Source organism: Triticum dicoccoides, chromosome 3B (assembly GCF_002162155.2).
Source record: "Triticum dicoccoides isolate Atlit2015 ecotype Zavitan chromosome 3B, WEW_v2.0, whole genome shotgun sequence".
Taxonomy (NCBI): Eukaryota; Viridiplantae; Streptophyta; class Magnoliopsida; order Poales; family Poaceae; genus Triticum; species Triticum dicoccoides.
In genome coordinates, this window is record NC_041385.1 from 469384435 (window position 1) to 469403087 (window position 18653).

Below are 18653 nucleotides of genomic sequence, written 5' to 3' on the forward strand. Positions count from 1 at the left end.
CAAAATACAGCCTGGTGGCGGTTTAGGATGCCAGATTTGCTAAAATATGGATATGGTTTTGCCATGCGTGCAGCTTATATCAGCACATTCTCTAACAGGCCAGCAACATCCTAGTCAGTTATAGCAGATAAAAAAGGTTCTTCCTTCAACATAATGAACTGATGTTTCATCAAATATTTAAGTTCTTACAAAATTAATCATCAGAGAAATATCCAAAACACTATGTAGAAAGAGGATTTTTATTTTGTTGTCATCATAGCAAAATTTGGTGACTTAAGGTACCATACGTGACAAACCTACATCCATGTCAGCGAAATCACGCCTCAAAGTTCTTCGAGGAACCAGTTCTCTATATTCAGGGGTGTATATCTGTTTGTGCAGTACGTGTGAGCGTACAAGTATGTCCAGGGAGAGGCAGGAGAGGGGGGGAGGGGACAAAGTTATAGAAGTGCCTTTCACCAATTCGTTGGGTATCAGTTTGAAGATCGTTTTTGCATACAGGAGTACACAGTAATACAACAACAACAACAACAACAACAACTAAAATGTGAGCACACAGTACAATACCTGGAATGCAAGCTTGGTCCTAGCCAAGTCCAAGGGATAAGTGCACAAGACTGCAGTCCCCCCTGATGCTGAGCCTGCTAAAAGATCTACCACAGGTCCTGTGCCAAGTGTAGGGCAGTTACCCAAGATCCAACACCTGTATCGCTCATACGCCATATAATGTAATGCAGCATAAGGAACAATTCTTAACACACTGGCACCATTTCCCCTGAAGTAGTACCAAGACATGGTTAGCTAAACATATTATATGCATCTTCTGTAATAATAGTATACAAGTAATGACTTGAACTGCAACATACTTGTAAAATCCCAAGACGCCATCATGTTTTCTCAGTTTATTCAAGGATTTCAGAACTCCGAGAGACCTGAACTCATTTGTTCTAGTCTGCAGAATCAGAAAGTAAGAATGTGTTAGCAACCATAATCATTTAGAAACTTATAACTTGAATGAGAACATCTAAACCTCCCAAAATAGTATCACACACAAATTAGGCATGCAAAACCAATGAAGCAGCTGGTAGCTACTGCTGCCTCTTGCATATAAAAGACCAATGGAAGCAGACACTATCAATCCTATGGAAGTGGAACTTGCTACCTGTCACATCAAGAATAGCCTTCTTTACAAAAGATGAATAAGAGGATTCACCAAATGGCACCACATGTTGCATGGAGAAGATCTCAGAATGCTGAGAAAATCTCTCATGACCATATCCCAGCGACGCAGCCCTCCAAAATCTCTCATGCTTAATGGAACAACGTTAATAGACCTAGGCATGTTTATGGCACAGAATGTAGAAGCGCGTCTAGCACAGCCTCACATCTGCAAGTCTGCAACTGCCAGGCGTGCCATGTATCGGTTTCACTGACACAGAGCTAATGTTCTATGTCAACAGAACTGATGCACAAAGGCACACTTGCGCATCAGTTTCATTGACACGGAACTCGTGTCGAGGGACGTGCAGTCACATTCAATCACAGGCTTAGGAGAAGCGTGTCCTTCTCAATATTAAGGAGCGTGTTATCACATTCACAAGGCTTCAAAATCGCCTTTCGACTAACAACAATCTTGACGTTGACATATCATGCCTAAAGCCGCACACCCACGAAAACTCAATGAACGAAATCTCTATGATCCATGTGGGCGGAGGTGCAGAACGAACCTGTAGCAATATCTTGAGGCGCTCGAGCGGCGCGATGGCAGTCTTGGAGAAAGCACCGGCGACCCCACCGGCAATCATCTCCTTGGCGAAGACGGGCATGAGGTCGAGCGCGCAGAGGTCGACCCGGGCCGCCGCCACGGCAGCCGAGCCCTGCGAGGGGGTACCCATGCCGACGGCGCGCTCCTTTCATCCAAATCAAGCACCCCCAGCGCGAAGAATATCCTCCTGGGGCGCCGGCCCGAAGGATCCCACCGGGCGGGTCACGCGCGCGGCGGTCCGGTCAGGCCAGCCCAGCCTTGCGGCCCACGACTCCCCCTCCGCCGCCGCCGGATTTGACCGAGGCGACGCCCTGCTTCCCACGGCCACGGGGGTCGATTTGCGGTTTGCTCTTGCTCCTTTTTTCGGAGATTTATTATATAATAAAAATAAATGTTGAGGTAGGAGGGGGGAAGTGGCGTGGTGGCGGTGGCCGAAGGGGCGATGAGTAATATGCGGGAGAATCTTCGCGGCCAAACCTTAAATATCAACGCCGGTTGCCAGGAAAGCAGGTGTGCTGCTTTGCTTCGCGTGTGGCGCCCTACTACCCGTGCATGGAAATGTCTGGCGAGTCTTGTTCCGAAACGTGCAGTCCAAGGAGTCGTACACGTGAAGAGTCCAAATCGCATTTTTCCTTTTTGAGAATCCGCCCATCGTTCGGCGGAAACATATCCGATTTGTGCAACGTCAATGCAAAATGAGATTACACCGAAGGAGTATGAAGGAATCATCTGGTAATAATAATTTTTTAAAGGGGTAGTAATGAGTTTTTATCCGTTTTGGCACTAACTAGCAAAAAGTCTCGTACGTTGCAACGAAAAAAAACATAATCTTCAATGGCCATAAACATATTTTGCTACATCACCAAGATACACTATCACTCCCAATTTGGTAAAATCATGAACAATTTTGGAATCATGAAAACTTTTTAAAACTCATGAACATATTTGAAATCATGAACATCTTTCAAATTCATTTACACTTTAACAAATTTTTGAACATTTTCTAAAATAAAGAACATTTTGTACTATTTGCAAATATCTTTTAAACATTTTTCTTGAGTTGGCAAACATTTCTAGAATCGACAAACTTTTTTTGGAAATGGATGAAACAAATTTTGAAATTCACAAACATTTTTTTAATTAACTAACATTTTTTGAAATGCATGAACATTTCCGGAACATTTCTTTTTAAAATTTTGAACTTTTTTGAATAAGTAAACATTTTTTTCACAAAATCATGAATATTTTTTGAATACACAAACATTTTATGATTTATTAAATAATTTATTTCAAAATACACATTTTTTTTAAAAATGAAACTTTTTGAAAGTCCCAAATTATTTAAAGTAAAAACAGAAAAGAAAAATAAAAAAAATTGAAACTGAAATTTAGAAAAAAGGCCGCCCGGACATGGGCCGGCACAAAAGGGTCGGGCTAGGCGGGGGATTACCCTGCGTAGAACATCTTTTATCACTTATAGGTGGCATCAGTGGGTAATATTTTGCAACATTAGGGGCAATTTCCGTGACGTACCGCCAGAATTAATTACTCCTCTATTACTAAATTCGAATAGCAAACACGCTCCTGCGTTGCAACGAGAGAAAAAAAACAACACACTTCTACTCTCTAGCCCAACAAATGTGGCTCAAAACCCTCGAACATGCCATTCTACCCGTGTCGTTGCTTATCCTCCTTTTCACCCTCGGTGATGACAGTGATCACGATGTCCATATGATCCTAATGCGTTTGAGCGTGACAAATCTCAAGGCGATGAGCCGAGCCACCACACGACATACCTGCCATTCTATTGCTCCAAGCAATGGAATGTTTAAAATGTTAAAACTAATCTCGTTGAGCTGGATGTGAAGTTTTTGTCTGCGAACTACCGTGTAGTCTGGGTGGCGCGGCCATCGTTGCCGTTGAGCCAAGCTCATGTAAACTAAGAGCATCACGAGTCGTCGTCCCCCCCCCCCTGTGGGGGGGGGGCTAGAAAAATGCGCCGCTTGGGGGCGAATCGGCAATATTTTTGGCGTGGGGGCGATCGGCTTCCCAGCCGCCGCCCCCAGGTCGGCTCTAAACAGTTTTTTTAATTTAAAAACATAATTGGGCAAATTTCGGCAAACACGGCATACATTTGGCGATATTTAGACGGCTTTTTTTACATATAGAAACATAATAATAAGTCTACTAAAAAGAAGAAGAAAAATGGTTGCGCCTACAGGCCGAAGAAATCGCTGAACACGCCGAAGTCGCCGACGTCGTCGTCCTCCTTCTCCTCCTTCACGTGACCGTACTTGCTCGACCCCTGCCCGGGGTCCACCTGGCGGACTGGTTTGGCCGGCGGCGGCACCTCATCGTCGCTGTCGTCGAGAACGACGACGCCTCCCTCGTCGCGGCCACGGCGTCAAGCGGCAATCTCCTCCAGGGCGTGGCGCTGGCGCTCCATCTCTATCCGCGCCCAGTCCTCCTGCGCCCACTTCATGGCAGCCTCGTCGTCGAAGGCGGCCTCGTCGTTGTGCTCGCGCTTCACGGGCCGAGCCCCGGCTGCGTCTTCGGCCTGACGAGGCGGGAGGAACCGTCGCTGCCGCCCGAGGAACCGCCATCGCCCTCATTGATGACAACGCCGTGGTTGTGCCGGTCGAGCGGCGTTTCCACAGGCTCGGCCTTGACGCTTAAGAGCGTCGGCGCCCCGAAGGAGTGGGAGGAGGAGCGGGAGGAGGAAGAGGAGGAGGACCCGCCCAGCATCCTCCTCGGCAGCCATGGACCGTAACTTCGACGAGGGACCGGGGCGGCCGGGTACGTCAGTGGCGGTTCGTTGATGCCCTCGAGGTACTCAAGGACGGCGTGTAGCATGCGGCCGCGGGCGCCCCACCACAGGCGGCGGCCGTCGCTGTTGTTGCGCCCCCTCACCAGTGGCGCATTATTGATGGGCCAGCCGATCCGAGTGCCGGCGTTCGAAGTACGCCGCCCACGCCTCGTGGTTGCCGATGTCATACTCCGGGAGGGCTCGCTCCTTCTCCGACAGAGACGCCCGCACACAATCGCCCTAGAAGTAGTGGGGGTGCTCGACATCGGGCAGTGGGGGGACGTGGACGCCCCCGGCGCCGACCCTCCACCGCCCCGGCGCGCAGATGTCGGGAGGCGCCGGGTAGTTCGCTTCCTGGATGAGATGGGCTTCCCACTCGTGCAGAGAGCGGCGGCCGAAGACGTTGGCCGCCGCCCCGTTGCCGGGGAACCTTTCGCCCATCGTCTGTTCATGCACGGAGAGAGGGGGAAAGAGAGTTCGGCGGCGGTGGCGGCTGTGCGTGCACGGGGAGAGAGGAGGGCTGCGGGGCGGGGTGCCTTCACCAGCGAGGGAGGGGCGGCTTATATAGCGGCCGAGGGGGAGGGCGGCGTCGTGTGTGCGCGTGGCGGGAGGGGGCGCGTCGCCTCACCGCGCCGCACATGACGAATCAATGAAAGGTTGACCGGCGGCAGCCTTGGCATTGATTCCCCGCGGGAAACCGAGGCGATGAGGACGAGAGGCGCGGGGGTCGCTGACTCGGCGGGCCCGCTGTTCTTTCGTGCCAAAAAAATCTTGTCCGGCGCCCCTCAGCGCGCCGGGTTCGGCTTGGTCCATCGACGCCTGTTTCGGCCCTAACTGGCGAAAATTTGGCTCCTGGGGACGCAACAGGGCCGATTTTAGGATATCGATGCTAAAAAATGACGGGAGGAGGCGGGGTGGGGACGCGGCTGAAGATGCTCTAATGAAGGTTGCAAATATCAACCATCGATGATATGCTGGAGAGGCGCATCGGCCATGGGGATGAACGGGACATCACGCACGAGGCGTCCCTCTGCGGAACACACTACGACCAGTAGAGATGGGTAATTAGTATCTTCGCGATATATGTGTAATTAGTATCTTCGTCATGTGTCGAATGGGTGCTTGTGGCAACCGACGTCCGTTTACACAAGGGAGGATTATCCCTAATAACAGAATTAATTTAAATCCTAACACTCCCCCGAATCCTCGCTTGCCCTTGAGACCGATCCTCTTTGAAATATTCTTCTCCAAAACCCTGTGGGAAAAATTGAGAAGAAAACATACAATATGCCATGAAAAACTACTTCTAAAACCCAGTGGGAAAATAAGGAGAAAACGACATATATCGTCCATGCTTGCATTGATATTGCCTCATTAAAAACCTTACATGAGAAACCATTTTGAAAAACTCATAAAAGAAAAGAGTGCAATATTAATGATCTTATGATCTTAACAGGTTATATCTTAGGAGATTTCTCCCCTTGAATTTTGCAAGTCTCAAAGTCGTCGCATACCAATTCCAGTTACATATTTATGAAACAGAGAACTTGGTAAGGACTTTGTAAACAGATCCACGAGATTGTCGCATTACTTTGTTTGCAAAATACTTATCTCCCCCTTTTCTTGCTGATCATGTGGATAAAATAATTTAGGAGAAATATGCTTCATAATATTGCTCTTAATATAACCCGTTTGCATTTGTGCAATACAAGCAGCATTATCTTCATAGATAATAGTGGGTGATTTTAACGGACCAATCCCACTTGAACTTTGGACAAAGTTCATCATTCTGCGAAGCCATACACATTCTCGTGTTGCTTCGAACAAAGCAATTATCTCAGAATGATTGGTGGACGTTGCCACTAAGGTTTGCTTTGTTGACTTCCAAGATAAGGCCGTACCTCCATGTAAGAAGACAAAACCAGTCTACGATCTCGCATCATGGGGATCTGACAAGTATCCAGCATCGCAATACCCCACCATGGTTCTCTCTTGATTTTTCTGATAGAATAAACCAAGAACTTTGGTGCCCTGAAGATATCTGAAAATATTCTTCACACCAACTCAATGCCTTTTCGTTGGTGATGCACTGTATCTAGCCAGTAAATTAACTACAAATGCTATGTCAGGCCTGGTGTAGTTTGCTAGATACATTAGTGCCCCAATTGCACTAAGGTAAGAAAACTCAGGTCCTAATACCTCCTCCTCATCACCCTTAGGTCTAAATGGGTCTTTATCTCTATCAAGAGATCTGACGACCATAGGTGTTTTTGACGGGTATGATTTATCCATATTGAACTTTTCTAATATCTTTTGGATATAAGCAGACTGACGAACAAATATTCCTGAAGAAAAATGTTCAAGTTGCAAACCAAGACAAAATTTGGTTTTACCCAAATCTTTCATCTCGAATTCTGTCTTCGAATGATTACACGCCTCATGTATTTCTCGTGTAGTCCCAATGATGTTCAAGTCATCAACATACACGAAAATTATGCAAAATCCATCAGTGGATTTCTTGATGAACACATATGGGTAATCATTGTTGTTTGAGTAACCCTTCTTCAGAAGGAACTCACTTAGTCCGTTATACCACATTCTGCCCGACTGTCTCAAGCCGTATAACGACTTGAGTAGCTTTACGCAATACATGTTGCGAATAGCTTTCGGATCCGGAATCTTCAGTCCCTCGGGAACTTTCATATAGATATCCGTCTTAAGTGACCCATATAAATATGTTGTCACCACATCCATCAATTAGATATACAAATTCATTTGCACTGCCAGTGATATCAAGTATCGGTACGTGATTCCACTCATCACAGGAGAATATGTTTCATCATAATCGATGTCGGGTCTCTGTGTAAACCCTTGTGCTACAAGCCTTCCTTTATATCTCACCACCTCATTTTTTCGTTCCTTTTACGAACAAAAACCCATTTTGCCCCCACGGGGAAAACATTAGGAGGAGTAGGTATTACTGCAGTAAATACCCCTCTCTTGGCAAGCGAGCAAAATTCGTCCTCTATTGCAACCTTCCAGTTGGACCAGTCTGAGCATTTCATACACTCTGCCATGGACTTAGGTTCATGATCCAATGCCAGGTCATCTGCAATCTTTGAGGCGAAAAATATGTCGACAATTGTAGTCTTTCTGTTGAATGATTCTCCTGATTCAACATAGTTGATGGAAATCTCATCAATACCTTCTGACTCATCGTGATTTCCCACAACAATCGAGTCAAGGTGTATCGATGTCCCAGCACCAACATTTGTGTGCACAGTTGTGCTGGGTTCTGGATGCATAACATCCTTCAGGTGTCTTTTAACACTAGGTTGAATATCAACTCACGGTTGACCTGCATTTACTATTTGAGGGATCCTCATTTCCCGCGGACGCTTCTGAGAAGCATTGCCCTTTTTGTCCAGTTTTCTCCCCCTCTTGGGCGGTTGAGTGGTCTTATGAGATATGTCAACTCTCTTTGGAACATTCATAGCAGGAACATGGGATTTAGTGACACTTTTATAATCAGTAAATGCATCTGGCAGATTATATGATCTTATGATCTTAACAGGTTATATCTTAGGAGATTTCTCCCCCTGAATTTTGCAAGTCTCGAAGTCATCGCATACCAATTCCAGTTACATATGTATGAAACAGAGAACTTGGTAAGGACTTTGTAAATAGATCAGCAAGATTGTCGGATGACTTCGTTTGCAAAATACTTATCTCCCCCTTTTCGTGTTGATAACGTATGAAAGAACGAATTGATCGAACTACCTTTCATTGATGATCCATGAGGATTATATACATAAGGAACCGTCGCCATGAACGGATGCGTCCGATCGTGGGGGTTGTGGGAATGTCGAACGGGTGCCTGTGGCAAACGACGTCCGTTTACACAAGGGAGGATTATCCCTAATAATAGAATTAATTTAAATCCTAACAATTTCTTCCACAAATCATCTGCGTCGACTGGACACCACGTGTTCTGGTGGGGACCACACACGGCTCTTTCTCGAGAGCCACTCACTTCCCTAGCTTATCTCTTACGCGGTTGTCTCCTACCTCTCGTATTCTTCCATGCATCTCTCCACCCAGATGTAGCACCACGCGACCCAAGCTGGTTGCCGGTGCTGGACCTCGCCACAGTCCCCACCCTCCTCCATAGCACCACGCGAGTGTCGTCATCTAGCAACAATGTGTTGATCCATTGAAGTACCAGTTTGCAGCTCCTTGAGACGGATTTTGGAGCTTCTCGGTTGGCCAGTCGTCGATGTTTTCACTCCGACTACCGCGTCGCGTGGCTGCGACTACACCGCGCCAGCTGCCGCACCCCCATGTTGCAACAGCCACCATGCTGTAGGCGCCTGCGTTGCAGGCATGGATGGAGGAGCTCCTCGATCCCTTTGTAGCCACAACACAAGATGTCATTTGGGCACATAAAGACACTGTAAAAATTTCATACCATTTGGATACACAAAAATAGTGCTTGCTTCACAGTGGTCCTCTCTGGACAGAAATTTAGAAAAATCATAGAGAAACAATGGCAAAATGAAGTGAGCCAAAATTTGGCGGAGGGAGTTTATATAGGTAGGAGAAGGTTCTGGTAAATTTTTAGCATTAATAAAGCAATATATAATATAGTTGCTTTACAAACTAAAAATATGACCAGAAGCAAAGATTGGATGGTATGCTCACATGGAGTGATGAGTGAAGCTCAAATTTTGAGGAGAGTGATTATTTGAGCATATTGAGATCATGGCAAAATTTTAAATCATTTGGACAAGCCTAGCTAGTACCTCCTTCACAAAGTTTTTTTCTAGTCAGAAACTTTGGAAATTATCCGAAGAATATTTACTAGGCAAATGAAGTTGAATTTTGGCGTGTTGCAATGATATGGAGAGGAGAGAGTGTCCAAAAAGTTCGAAGGCAATCAATAAGATAAGAAATGACACTTTCTTCACAAAGTGCCATTCATGGGAGAATAGGAAAATGAATATTATTGAACATGGCAAGGAAGGGTATTGATATATCTATGAAAGATATGTCCCAAAGGATTTATCAGAATTTTGTGGGAATTAATGGCAATGCAGAAAGGTAGGGTTGCTTCACAACCTAGGGCAAACTAGGTTATTCCTTTAATAAAAAAAGGAATATTCCCAAGAGAAAGAATATAGGGAATGGGCTAAGATGGAAATGACATGGTCTTGGGATGGGTTTGGGTTTGACAAGCCACTCTGGAAAGGAAGAAGAGATGATATTCACATGTTTCCGGACCACATATTCACAAAAAAGAAATCCAAAGCCAAATCAAAAGAAAAAGAAAGGGCCAAAGATCAGGGTGTTACACCAAATCTCTCTGGGACGGGCTGATGCCGGAGCAGAAGAAGACCATGGCTGCCATTGCTGCCGACTGGCAGGCCGGCAGACAACCTAAGGACGTGCAAATGGAGGACGCCTCTGACGATGAGCCAACGCCACCCTCCTCTTCCTCCACAACACCCTCCTCCGCTGCTCCACTCTCGCTGGTGCATTGCACCCTGACCGTCGATGAGGTCCATGCCCATAATATGGACATGGTGCGGGAGGAGAAGTTCGGGGAGGCGTAGGCCAACAACAACTACAACCATAGCCTCCTCTAGGAGCATCTGCAGGCGGAGGAGCAGGTCGCTACTGGCAGGGTGGTCGCACCGGACGCGGACCTGGCGGAGCAAGAGGCGCTGCTCGAGTCCTATTGCTCCGGCCGCGAGATCCGCCTCGCCCACTGACGGGACCGGCAGCGGGTAGCAGAGGTAGCGGCCGTCGGCAAGGAGCGCGAGGACGATGTGGGCGAGGCGTTGTTCGGCAACACTGACTACGAGGAGGCTGAGCCCCGGCGCCATGACCACGAAGAAGCCGGCACGTCCGTGGGCGCTGCCAGCAGCGAGGAAGAGTAGTGCATGGTAGGTCACCGCCACTCGTGTGCCAGGAAGGCCACCACTCCTCCCCTCCCGTCGACACCAAGCTTTGTGGGCTCAACATCTTCGACTGATTAGTCGCTTTGCGGCAACATGGTGGCGGACAACTTCAGTTCTCGTGCTCCGGAGGCAGAGCTGGAGAAGGCAAAGCTTCCGTTCTCTTGGTTCATGGCCAGAGACGGGTACCGGACGCTGGCGATCATTTAGATTAGCCGCCTAGGACCGCTTTCATGTATTTGTAATGAAATCCGTCATGTTTATATGAAATCTGACATATTTATATAAAATCAAGTCGTGTATATATGAAATCCGCACTTGTTTGCACGAATTTCGTCTAGTTGATTTGAGTTGTTCTGAGAATGTATGCGGCTAGCGTTGGATGGTTGCCTATTGCATCCATGTCCACGGACTAGCCCCCCCCCCCTTGTCCGTGAATGGATGCGGGGTTTTTCTGCGGGTTACCATTGGAGATGCCCTAATTTATCCACAAACATCTCCTGCTCTCTTCTATGCCTTGCTTTGCACACTGATGGGCCACTTCATTGGCTTCCCTTTGCATAAACACCAGACCACAACTCATAAATCATCCTAAAAGCTCTTTGATTTCATGGCAAACAACTACATTCCTTGCTCTAAGTCAAGAGCTGCAATCCTAACCATCCCTTGAGCATCACTTTCAACACATATCCGTGAGTAACCCATGTTTCTGGCTAGTAGAATCCCGCCCTGGATAGCGTATAGCTCCATTTTTGGGCACTTGATGCAAAACGATACCACAAGCACTACAAAAAAATACACTTCCATGATGTTACGTGTTTGTCACAGTAGGTCGTGTTTTTTGTCACGCATGTACATCCATGACGATTTTATGACAGAATCAAGATAGTCATACCTGTGCTGTCGTAGAAGTGTTCCATGACATTATCAAAATTATCATCATGGAAGTGTCCACTTCCATGACGATAAATCGCGTGTCACAGAAGTGCTTTCATCAAGGGTGACCGACACGTGGCATCCACCGTAACGGAACGCCGTTAAGCTATCGAGTCGGGTTTTGGATCCGATAACCCGTTAACAGCCCCGACCAATGGGGATTTTCCACGTGTAAAATCATCATTGGCTGGAGGAAACATGTGTTGGCTCATCGTTGGGACAGATGTCATCCATTCATTGGACAGAAGGCGCCTATGATACGTCGACACGTGGCACGGCCCAACAGAGGCCCATTCTTGTGAAAAGGTCAGCCTGTTTGACTTGGTCAAAAGGTGGCGGGCCGGTCCATGGAAAGCCTGTTAACGGCATGTTCGCATATATCCCATTTACAGCCCGCTAACCCAAGGCCCGTTATGCCCTATCCAAATTAGGCCCAGTAGTGTCATCTGGGCCATCCAATATGATTCCAGCCCGTTTTCACTTCTGGCCCATGTATGGCCCATGACGTCTTTCGGCCCATATGAGGCCCTTTGTAACTCTTGGCTCATTAACGGCCCGTGGTGAAACTGGCCCGTAATGAACAGTGTATAACTTTACACCCATTAATGGCCCATGGTGAAACTGTCCCGTAATGAACAGTGTATCACTTTATTCCGTTGGGCCATTTCCAGCCCATGTTATCTTTCGGCCTTCTCAGAGCCCATTTATTCTTGGGCTCATTTCCAGCATTCGTTTACTTACGACTTGTTACTGTCATTTTCTGCTTGTGGGCCAAATTCAGCCCGTGGTTACAGTCGGCCCGTTTGTGGTCCGTTAATACGTTGGGCCGTTTTCATATCATCATCAAATACGGCCTATTAACGATGGCCCATTATGGTCGGCCCATGAACGGACGATTCCAACTCTAGCCCGTTTACGACCATAATGCGGTCTGTTATTGGCCCATGTTTGGCCAATCGATCATACGGCCTGTATAAGGCCCACTGATGATACGGCCCGTAGAAGGCCCATTGTTCTACGGGCCGTAGAAGGCCCATTGTTTCTACGGCCCATAGAAGGACCATTGTTTCTACGGCCCGTAGAAGGCCCACTGTTTCTACGGCCCGTAGGAGGCCCAGCGTCACTACAGTAAATATTAGCCCATGGTTATTGTGGCCTAGTTTTAAAAAATAGGTTATTGCAGCCACTAGCAAACCGCGGAAAAAGAACTGCAATGACTACAAGCAAACAAATAAACAAGACAACAAGGGAATAAATAAGCAAGCAACTTACGCTAGGCTATCACGGCTATCACACATATTACATCCACTGGGCATCAAAGTTTGCCACCAGTGCAAGCCGACAAAAGAATATACAAAAATGAGAGCACTTCAGAAGGCACTAGGCCTGGCCAGGTCAGGCCCCCCAAACAGCCGAAGAAGCTGAGTAGACCTTAGTTGTGTCAACGATAGATGCATCAACAGTAGATGTATGGCATGATGGTGTGCACGGCAGTCCTCTGACATCTTCATTGCATCTTTGACTTCAAGTCGGAGCTGAGCTGAAGCAAGCCTTTCCGCTTTAAGTTGAGACTGAAGAAGTCGAATTGATTGAGGCAGCGACTGCACAGAGGTTGTCTCACACCTCCTGGTGAGTAGCTTCAACTCACTATCTTCATCAAGACAGGACCTTGGGGTCATCTCGCTGTCCTCAAGATTGTTTGGCTCACTATCTTCCCTAAAGCTCTGCCTGGCGTAAGAGATACGACTCTGAAAGAGAAACAAGGAGACTCGTAACAGGTTTCACAATTATATAAGCAAATAAATGGATCTATTCTGCATAAGGAACATGTTTTTACAACTACAATTTGAAACTGGTAGTTGTTGCAAACATCCAATCAGATGTAAACAGCAGAGCAAACAGCAGTGGAGGAAATGATGCCTATCCAAATCTATACTAGAACAAAGTTTGAAGGCTTGAGAAGGATGAACTTACATTACATGTTAACACAGGCTGGACAAAGCCCTTCTCCATGTTGATGGAAGGATAATTCAATAAATTCCCCAAAGAAAATTCTTTATAAGCGTTGCCATTATTCTACATTTTGCAAAGAGTAAATATAGATCAAATAATATTGGAAGAAATAAAGGATAATGAAGCTCAGGTGCAGACTGATGATACATAATCAAATAGCAATTAATTAAGTACATCGTTACAAGGCAAAAGGGAGAGAGGTACTGACAAGAGCAATGCAGAGCCCGGTATTGTTGTGAGATTGTATGATCCTTTGAGCAAGGAGATTCATCTGAAATTAGTTTTCATACAATAGAGAAGGTAAGGCACATGCAGAAATTTAGGAGTTCGAATTTTGAATTGATATTATAGACAGTACCTGACGCTGGGCTCTCAGCAGTTCTAATAGGGGTTTGGCCACTGGAGTAGGGGGTAAAGTGTGGTACAGTTGGGCCTGTGTTTTCTGTGGCTGCTGATCAATCTGATTTAACAGGTATCACTACCTTTTCCAAATACCTAGTTTGTACTCCTTGAGGATCTGCACTCACCCTCTTCCTTTTGGACATCTATTACGAAAAAACAACATTTTACTGGAAAAACATAGTGTGATGACACATGGAATAGGTACAAAAAATGGATAGGTATGGCATATACTCATATATGATGCTTAAACTAAGAAGATGGTGTAACAAAGTAGAAGTAATGCAAGAGGTCAGATGCAAAATATGTGCAACCAATACAACTTTGCAAAGTTAGAGCAAGCACCTTGATGGGTGAATAAGATAGGCCATCCTCCACCATGCCAAGTTTGTTAGCTAGTGGATTGTTCCGCCATATTCCTCTCGTGCGCCCATTCTCATATTCATTTTGATAATGTTCAATATCTGACATGCATGAAAACATAAAAACAAGTGGGATTTTCTTTGTAATGCAGAAGTGATTCTAATCCAATACTGCCTCCCTGTAAACCCCTTTGTGCTATCTCTGTAATTCTTTTAAGAGATGCCATGCATGTTGTAATTTGGCGTGTGCATTAATATAATGTGGCCTACTGCTCAAAATATGAGAGCTCCAGAAGTGATGACACTTCGCGGATGACGGCTTCAACATATAGTAAAGAAGAACAAGTCGACCTGACCTGACAGATTCAAAATATACTAAGGGAGAACAACTCGACCTGACCAGTCGACCGCAAGAGAAGAGGATCATCTTAAAGAAGAGCAGAAGAGCAAGTAGATTGAAGATATTACAAGTCTTTCAATACAATGTTGGTTGGCCACCCATGATGAACCAGAGCACACAGAGAAATACTATTCTTTCCGGTCTCTCCATATGTGGCTCACATGCATTTCGAAACTAAAGTAGGAACATTTAGCTAACCAATTAAACATCTCTCAATTTTACTAATACCAGCAATAATATCAGATATGAATTTGTACAACTAAGCTTGTTTAGCTCGACGGGTGGAGCATTGTTATTACGACACGAACCACATAGGCTGATTGTGGTCATCATAAAATGGGGAAACCATAAGCATGATGAGTACATTGTTGACTGTGGTAGTGGAATGGCAGATCTGAAGCTGCAAACCGCGCAAAGGGTAGTTAGCAACCGATGTTTGCTTTGAAATAACAACTAAGATTTGGTATGGACAAGAAAGTACGGCAACAAGTGACAAAGAAATACAATTATGTTGTCTCTCTATATGTCGTGACATGCATTTGGAAACTCAAGTGGGACCTTTAGCTAACCATTTAAATGTGTTAGTTAACTAATATCATTATCATATCACAATCATATTTGAACAACTAAGCGTTCGAATTCTAAGTGTTGTGTTGTTTAGCTTGAAGGGTGGAGTAATGCTAGTACGATAGAAAGCACCTACACAGATCATAGTAGAGTAGATAAAAGGGAAAACCCTAAGCATTAAGAGAAAAATCAGGAAAGTGGAACTAGCTGGACCAATGGGTGGCGCACATGCTTTTTGAAGCGAATATAGGAACATTAGGTGACCAATTAAACATTCTCTGTTTTAGTGATATGAGCATCATATCAGATTCGTATTTCAACATGTAAGCTTTGGGTTTGAGGTCTTGAGGAGCAGTGCTAGCACAACATGAAGCTCCTACGATGATGGTAATGAATATAAAGGGGGGAAACCATAAGCTTTAGGAGTATAGTGCATGTGCCATGGCGGATCTAAAGGTGCAAACCGGACAAAGCTATTTCACAACCAATGTTTGCTTTCAACTAGCCACTACGATTTGGTATGGACAAGAAAAGTATAGGAAATAAATTACGATCTATTTTCCGAGTGAGATCAATAACTTAAGCACATATGGAAGAGTACCACCTCTCTTGCAACGCCATATAGGCCTATGCTGATACGTTGAAGGTGCTGTGGGTGCGATGGCTGTCGGCGGCGGGGAAGAAGACTTTAGGTGGCAGACGGCCGGGTCAGGGGATAAATCCTGTTGCCGTGGACGAGGCGGTCGTAGGAGCGGCAACGACAAGGTGGACGACGGCGCTGATGAAGTGAGAGGAGGCAATGAAAGGATCCTGGTCTAGTGTCATGGATGAGAGACGCCCATCTCTTGCAGTGGATGACGGGGTAGGGGTAGCGGCTCCGGCAAGGTGGAGGATGGGGTGGTGGACGGAGGAGGCTGGCCGCAGTGTGGAGGTTGTCGTGCCGCCGACAGTGTATGAATGGGGAAATGGAGGGGGGGTCTCAAACTTTGGGACGCGCTTCTCTGAAATGTGGGAAAGTTATGAACTTATCCCCCATTTAAAATTTCGGACATCGCGTCGGTTGGGGATAGGACGCTAATCTCGCATCTCCCAAATATTTGCTGGTAACTATTTTGGGCGAGGAGAGGGTGGTTTGCCGCCCACGGTTGGCGCCCATGGTGTATGAATGCGGCTGACAGGTAGGGCGGTTGTGTCATGTCTGAGGGAAGTTACACATCTGCCCCTATTTAAAATATTAGCCTATATCGATTTCGAACGAGGAGAGTTTGTTTTGCCGCCCACCGTGTATGAATGGGGAAATGGAGGAAGAGACACATGTCTTTCGGATGAGCTTGAATCAAATGTGTTTTGCCACCCATGTTTGGCGCCCACCGTGTCTGAATGGGCTTAGAGGCCGTCGTGTCACGTCTGATTGAAGTTACTAGTCTACCCCTATCGACAGCAGTGTAAATCCTGTCGATAAGGATGTCAAGTGTCAGGGGTAGGCAGTAATTTCCATCTCGCAAACACTTGCTTCGGGCAGCCCATAAATTATAGTGGGTGTTTAGCCGCTTCGTTCAAAACTTGGGAGAATTAGCATTCACATTTGCCCTGGGCCCTGGCAAACTAAATTCAAATCCAATTTGTATTCGATTACGAATATCCACAGATAATTCTGCATTTTGTTATTTATTTCTTCAAAACCACAACAAAGATTTATTCCACCTTTATATATGAATATGATTTAGAAATGTCATGATCTTCGATTCAGTAGGTTGGATACACTCTGAGTCAAGCAGTTATTTCATCCAATACAATATGTTCACACGAAAAATAGTTCACCTTATGTCAATCATACAAGTACTGAGGATTACCTCGCCTAAAAAATTCAGATCATTACAACACATGGACAACATAGGGGGTCTTGCAACATAATACATTCAGAGACATGACACAACATGCAAGTACAATAATCTAATGACAATTTCAACCGGTATCTAAAGAAGAACCGGGATTACCCTGGGCTTGAGATAGCAGAAACAGCAGGACCTCCTCCGTCTTCAAATGCAACATTCTTACTTCCTCCAATTCTTGGGTTGCTTGCATAATGCGTGCCGCTAATTCTGCAATTTCCAGCCTCAAGATAAAGATTACCTCATTCATGGCAGCCACACCATCTCTTTCTGCCTCTAGTAGAGCCTCAAGCACTATAATATCTGTGCTCAGACTGCTCTCCGGTGGTGTTGCCTCTGAACTGCTACCATCTGGTAACATGGATGGCGCACTGCTTCCATAAATAGATTTTGGGGTTGTACATTGTGTCCTAGTGTGAACGGCATCCTGAAAGGTTTCCGCTGGACATAAGTAAGAGATAGTTATCGTATGATCCAGGCAGTAAGCTTACGTGGTAAACGACAGACGAATTATTGCCGAGCATGGCAAGCTATATGGTTCGAAGCAGCATCAGCCGAAAAGAAATTAAAATGGTAAGATGAAACTAGGGATGTAAGTGGCAAATAAACGACATCCGCCAATCCCATCTAGTTAGTTTTTTCTAGCTCCCTAGTTAATTTTCCTCAAAAAACAAAAACTCTTTTGAACTATCATACCACTAGTGGACTTTAATCGGGATTAAATGGGACCCAGTTGACATCCCTAGTTGAAAGGGAGTGTACCACCACTATATTTAAGTTGTCAAGGCATCTAAGCAGTTGAAATAATCTAAGAAATCACTTAATAGCGTGGCCTCATGTAAACTACGAAGACTGTCTTGTGATGAAGTTGAGAGGAAAAGTTAAGGACTCAAATGAAATAGACTTGCATTTCTTTATGATAGTACAGCAGGCACTGCTGACATATTGGCCAAATCAGGTATAGCGTAACAACAAACAAGCATTCGAATCAAGCAATACAGCAAAGCAGACAACTGAACTATTTGTAATTCGGTAGGATTACAGGTTGAGGGCACAAGCCAAGAAAGCAGCCCACTCGCATTACATTTCACATGTACTAAAACACATTGGCTTACCATATGTTGTTGTGAAGCCTCGCTGCTACTGCAATGTTCTTTGAAGATATCGTCAGCATCCCGTGGTTGCAAATCTAGTTGTTGTAGTTTATTCTACACCCTCTATTTAGGTAAAATTAATTTTAATCACATGCACTGGTTCGAATTGATCATCAATGGTTCATCTAAACTAATGAAAGAAGGGTGTGTGCATACACGACAATATATCTGCTTCCCTCTATTTTTATGCTTGTTTGAGGTGCCAGCCCCAAAAGAACAAATATTTTGCTTGATGGGGTTGGCAGCTCCATAATTAAAGAAGCATCACATTAGTCATGCAACTTGGGAAGATCAAGAACACACAAACAAGTAATGAACATAGGCTCGGAGCAGTGATGTAATAGCTAGTATCAGAAAATGTAGGGTAAAACAAACAAAAAGCAGCAGAACCACATGCTAGTT

The 18653-nt window shown here is 45.5% G+C and overlaps 1 protein-coding gene across 1 annotated transcript in view; it reads right to left on the bottom strand.

Annotated features, from left to right (window-relative positions):
* LOC119276570 (mitochondrial carrier protein CoAc1-like) overlaps positions 1-2191 on the bottom strand; it is a 5045-nt gene extending 2854 nt beyond the window's left edge. Inside the window, exons 1-3 of the mRNA XM_037557672.1 lie at positions 1728-2191; positions 867-952; positions 568-775 (exon numbers count right to left, since the gene is read on the bottom strand). Coding sequence (XP_037413569.1) covers positions 568-775; positions 867-952; positions 1728-1895 — 462 coding nt within the window. The 5' untranslated portion in view covers positions 1896-2191. The remainder of the gene's footprint in view (positions 1-567; positions 776-866; positions 953-1727) is intronic.
* Between the last annotated feature and the right edge of the window lie 16462 nt (positions 2192-18653).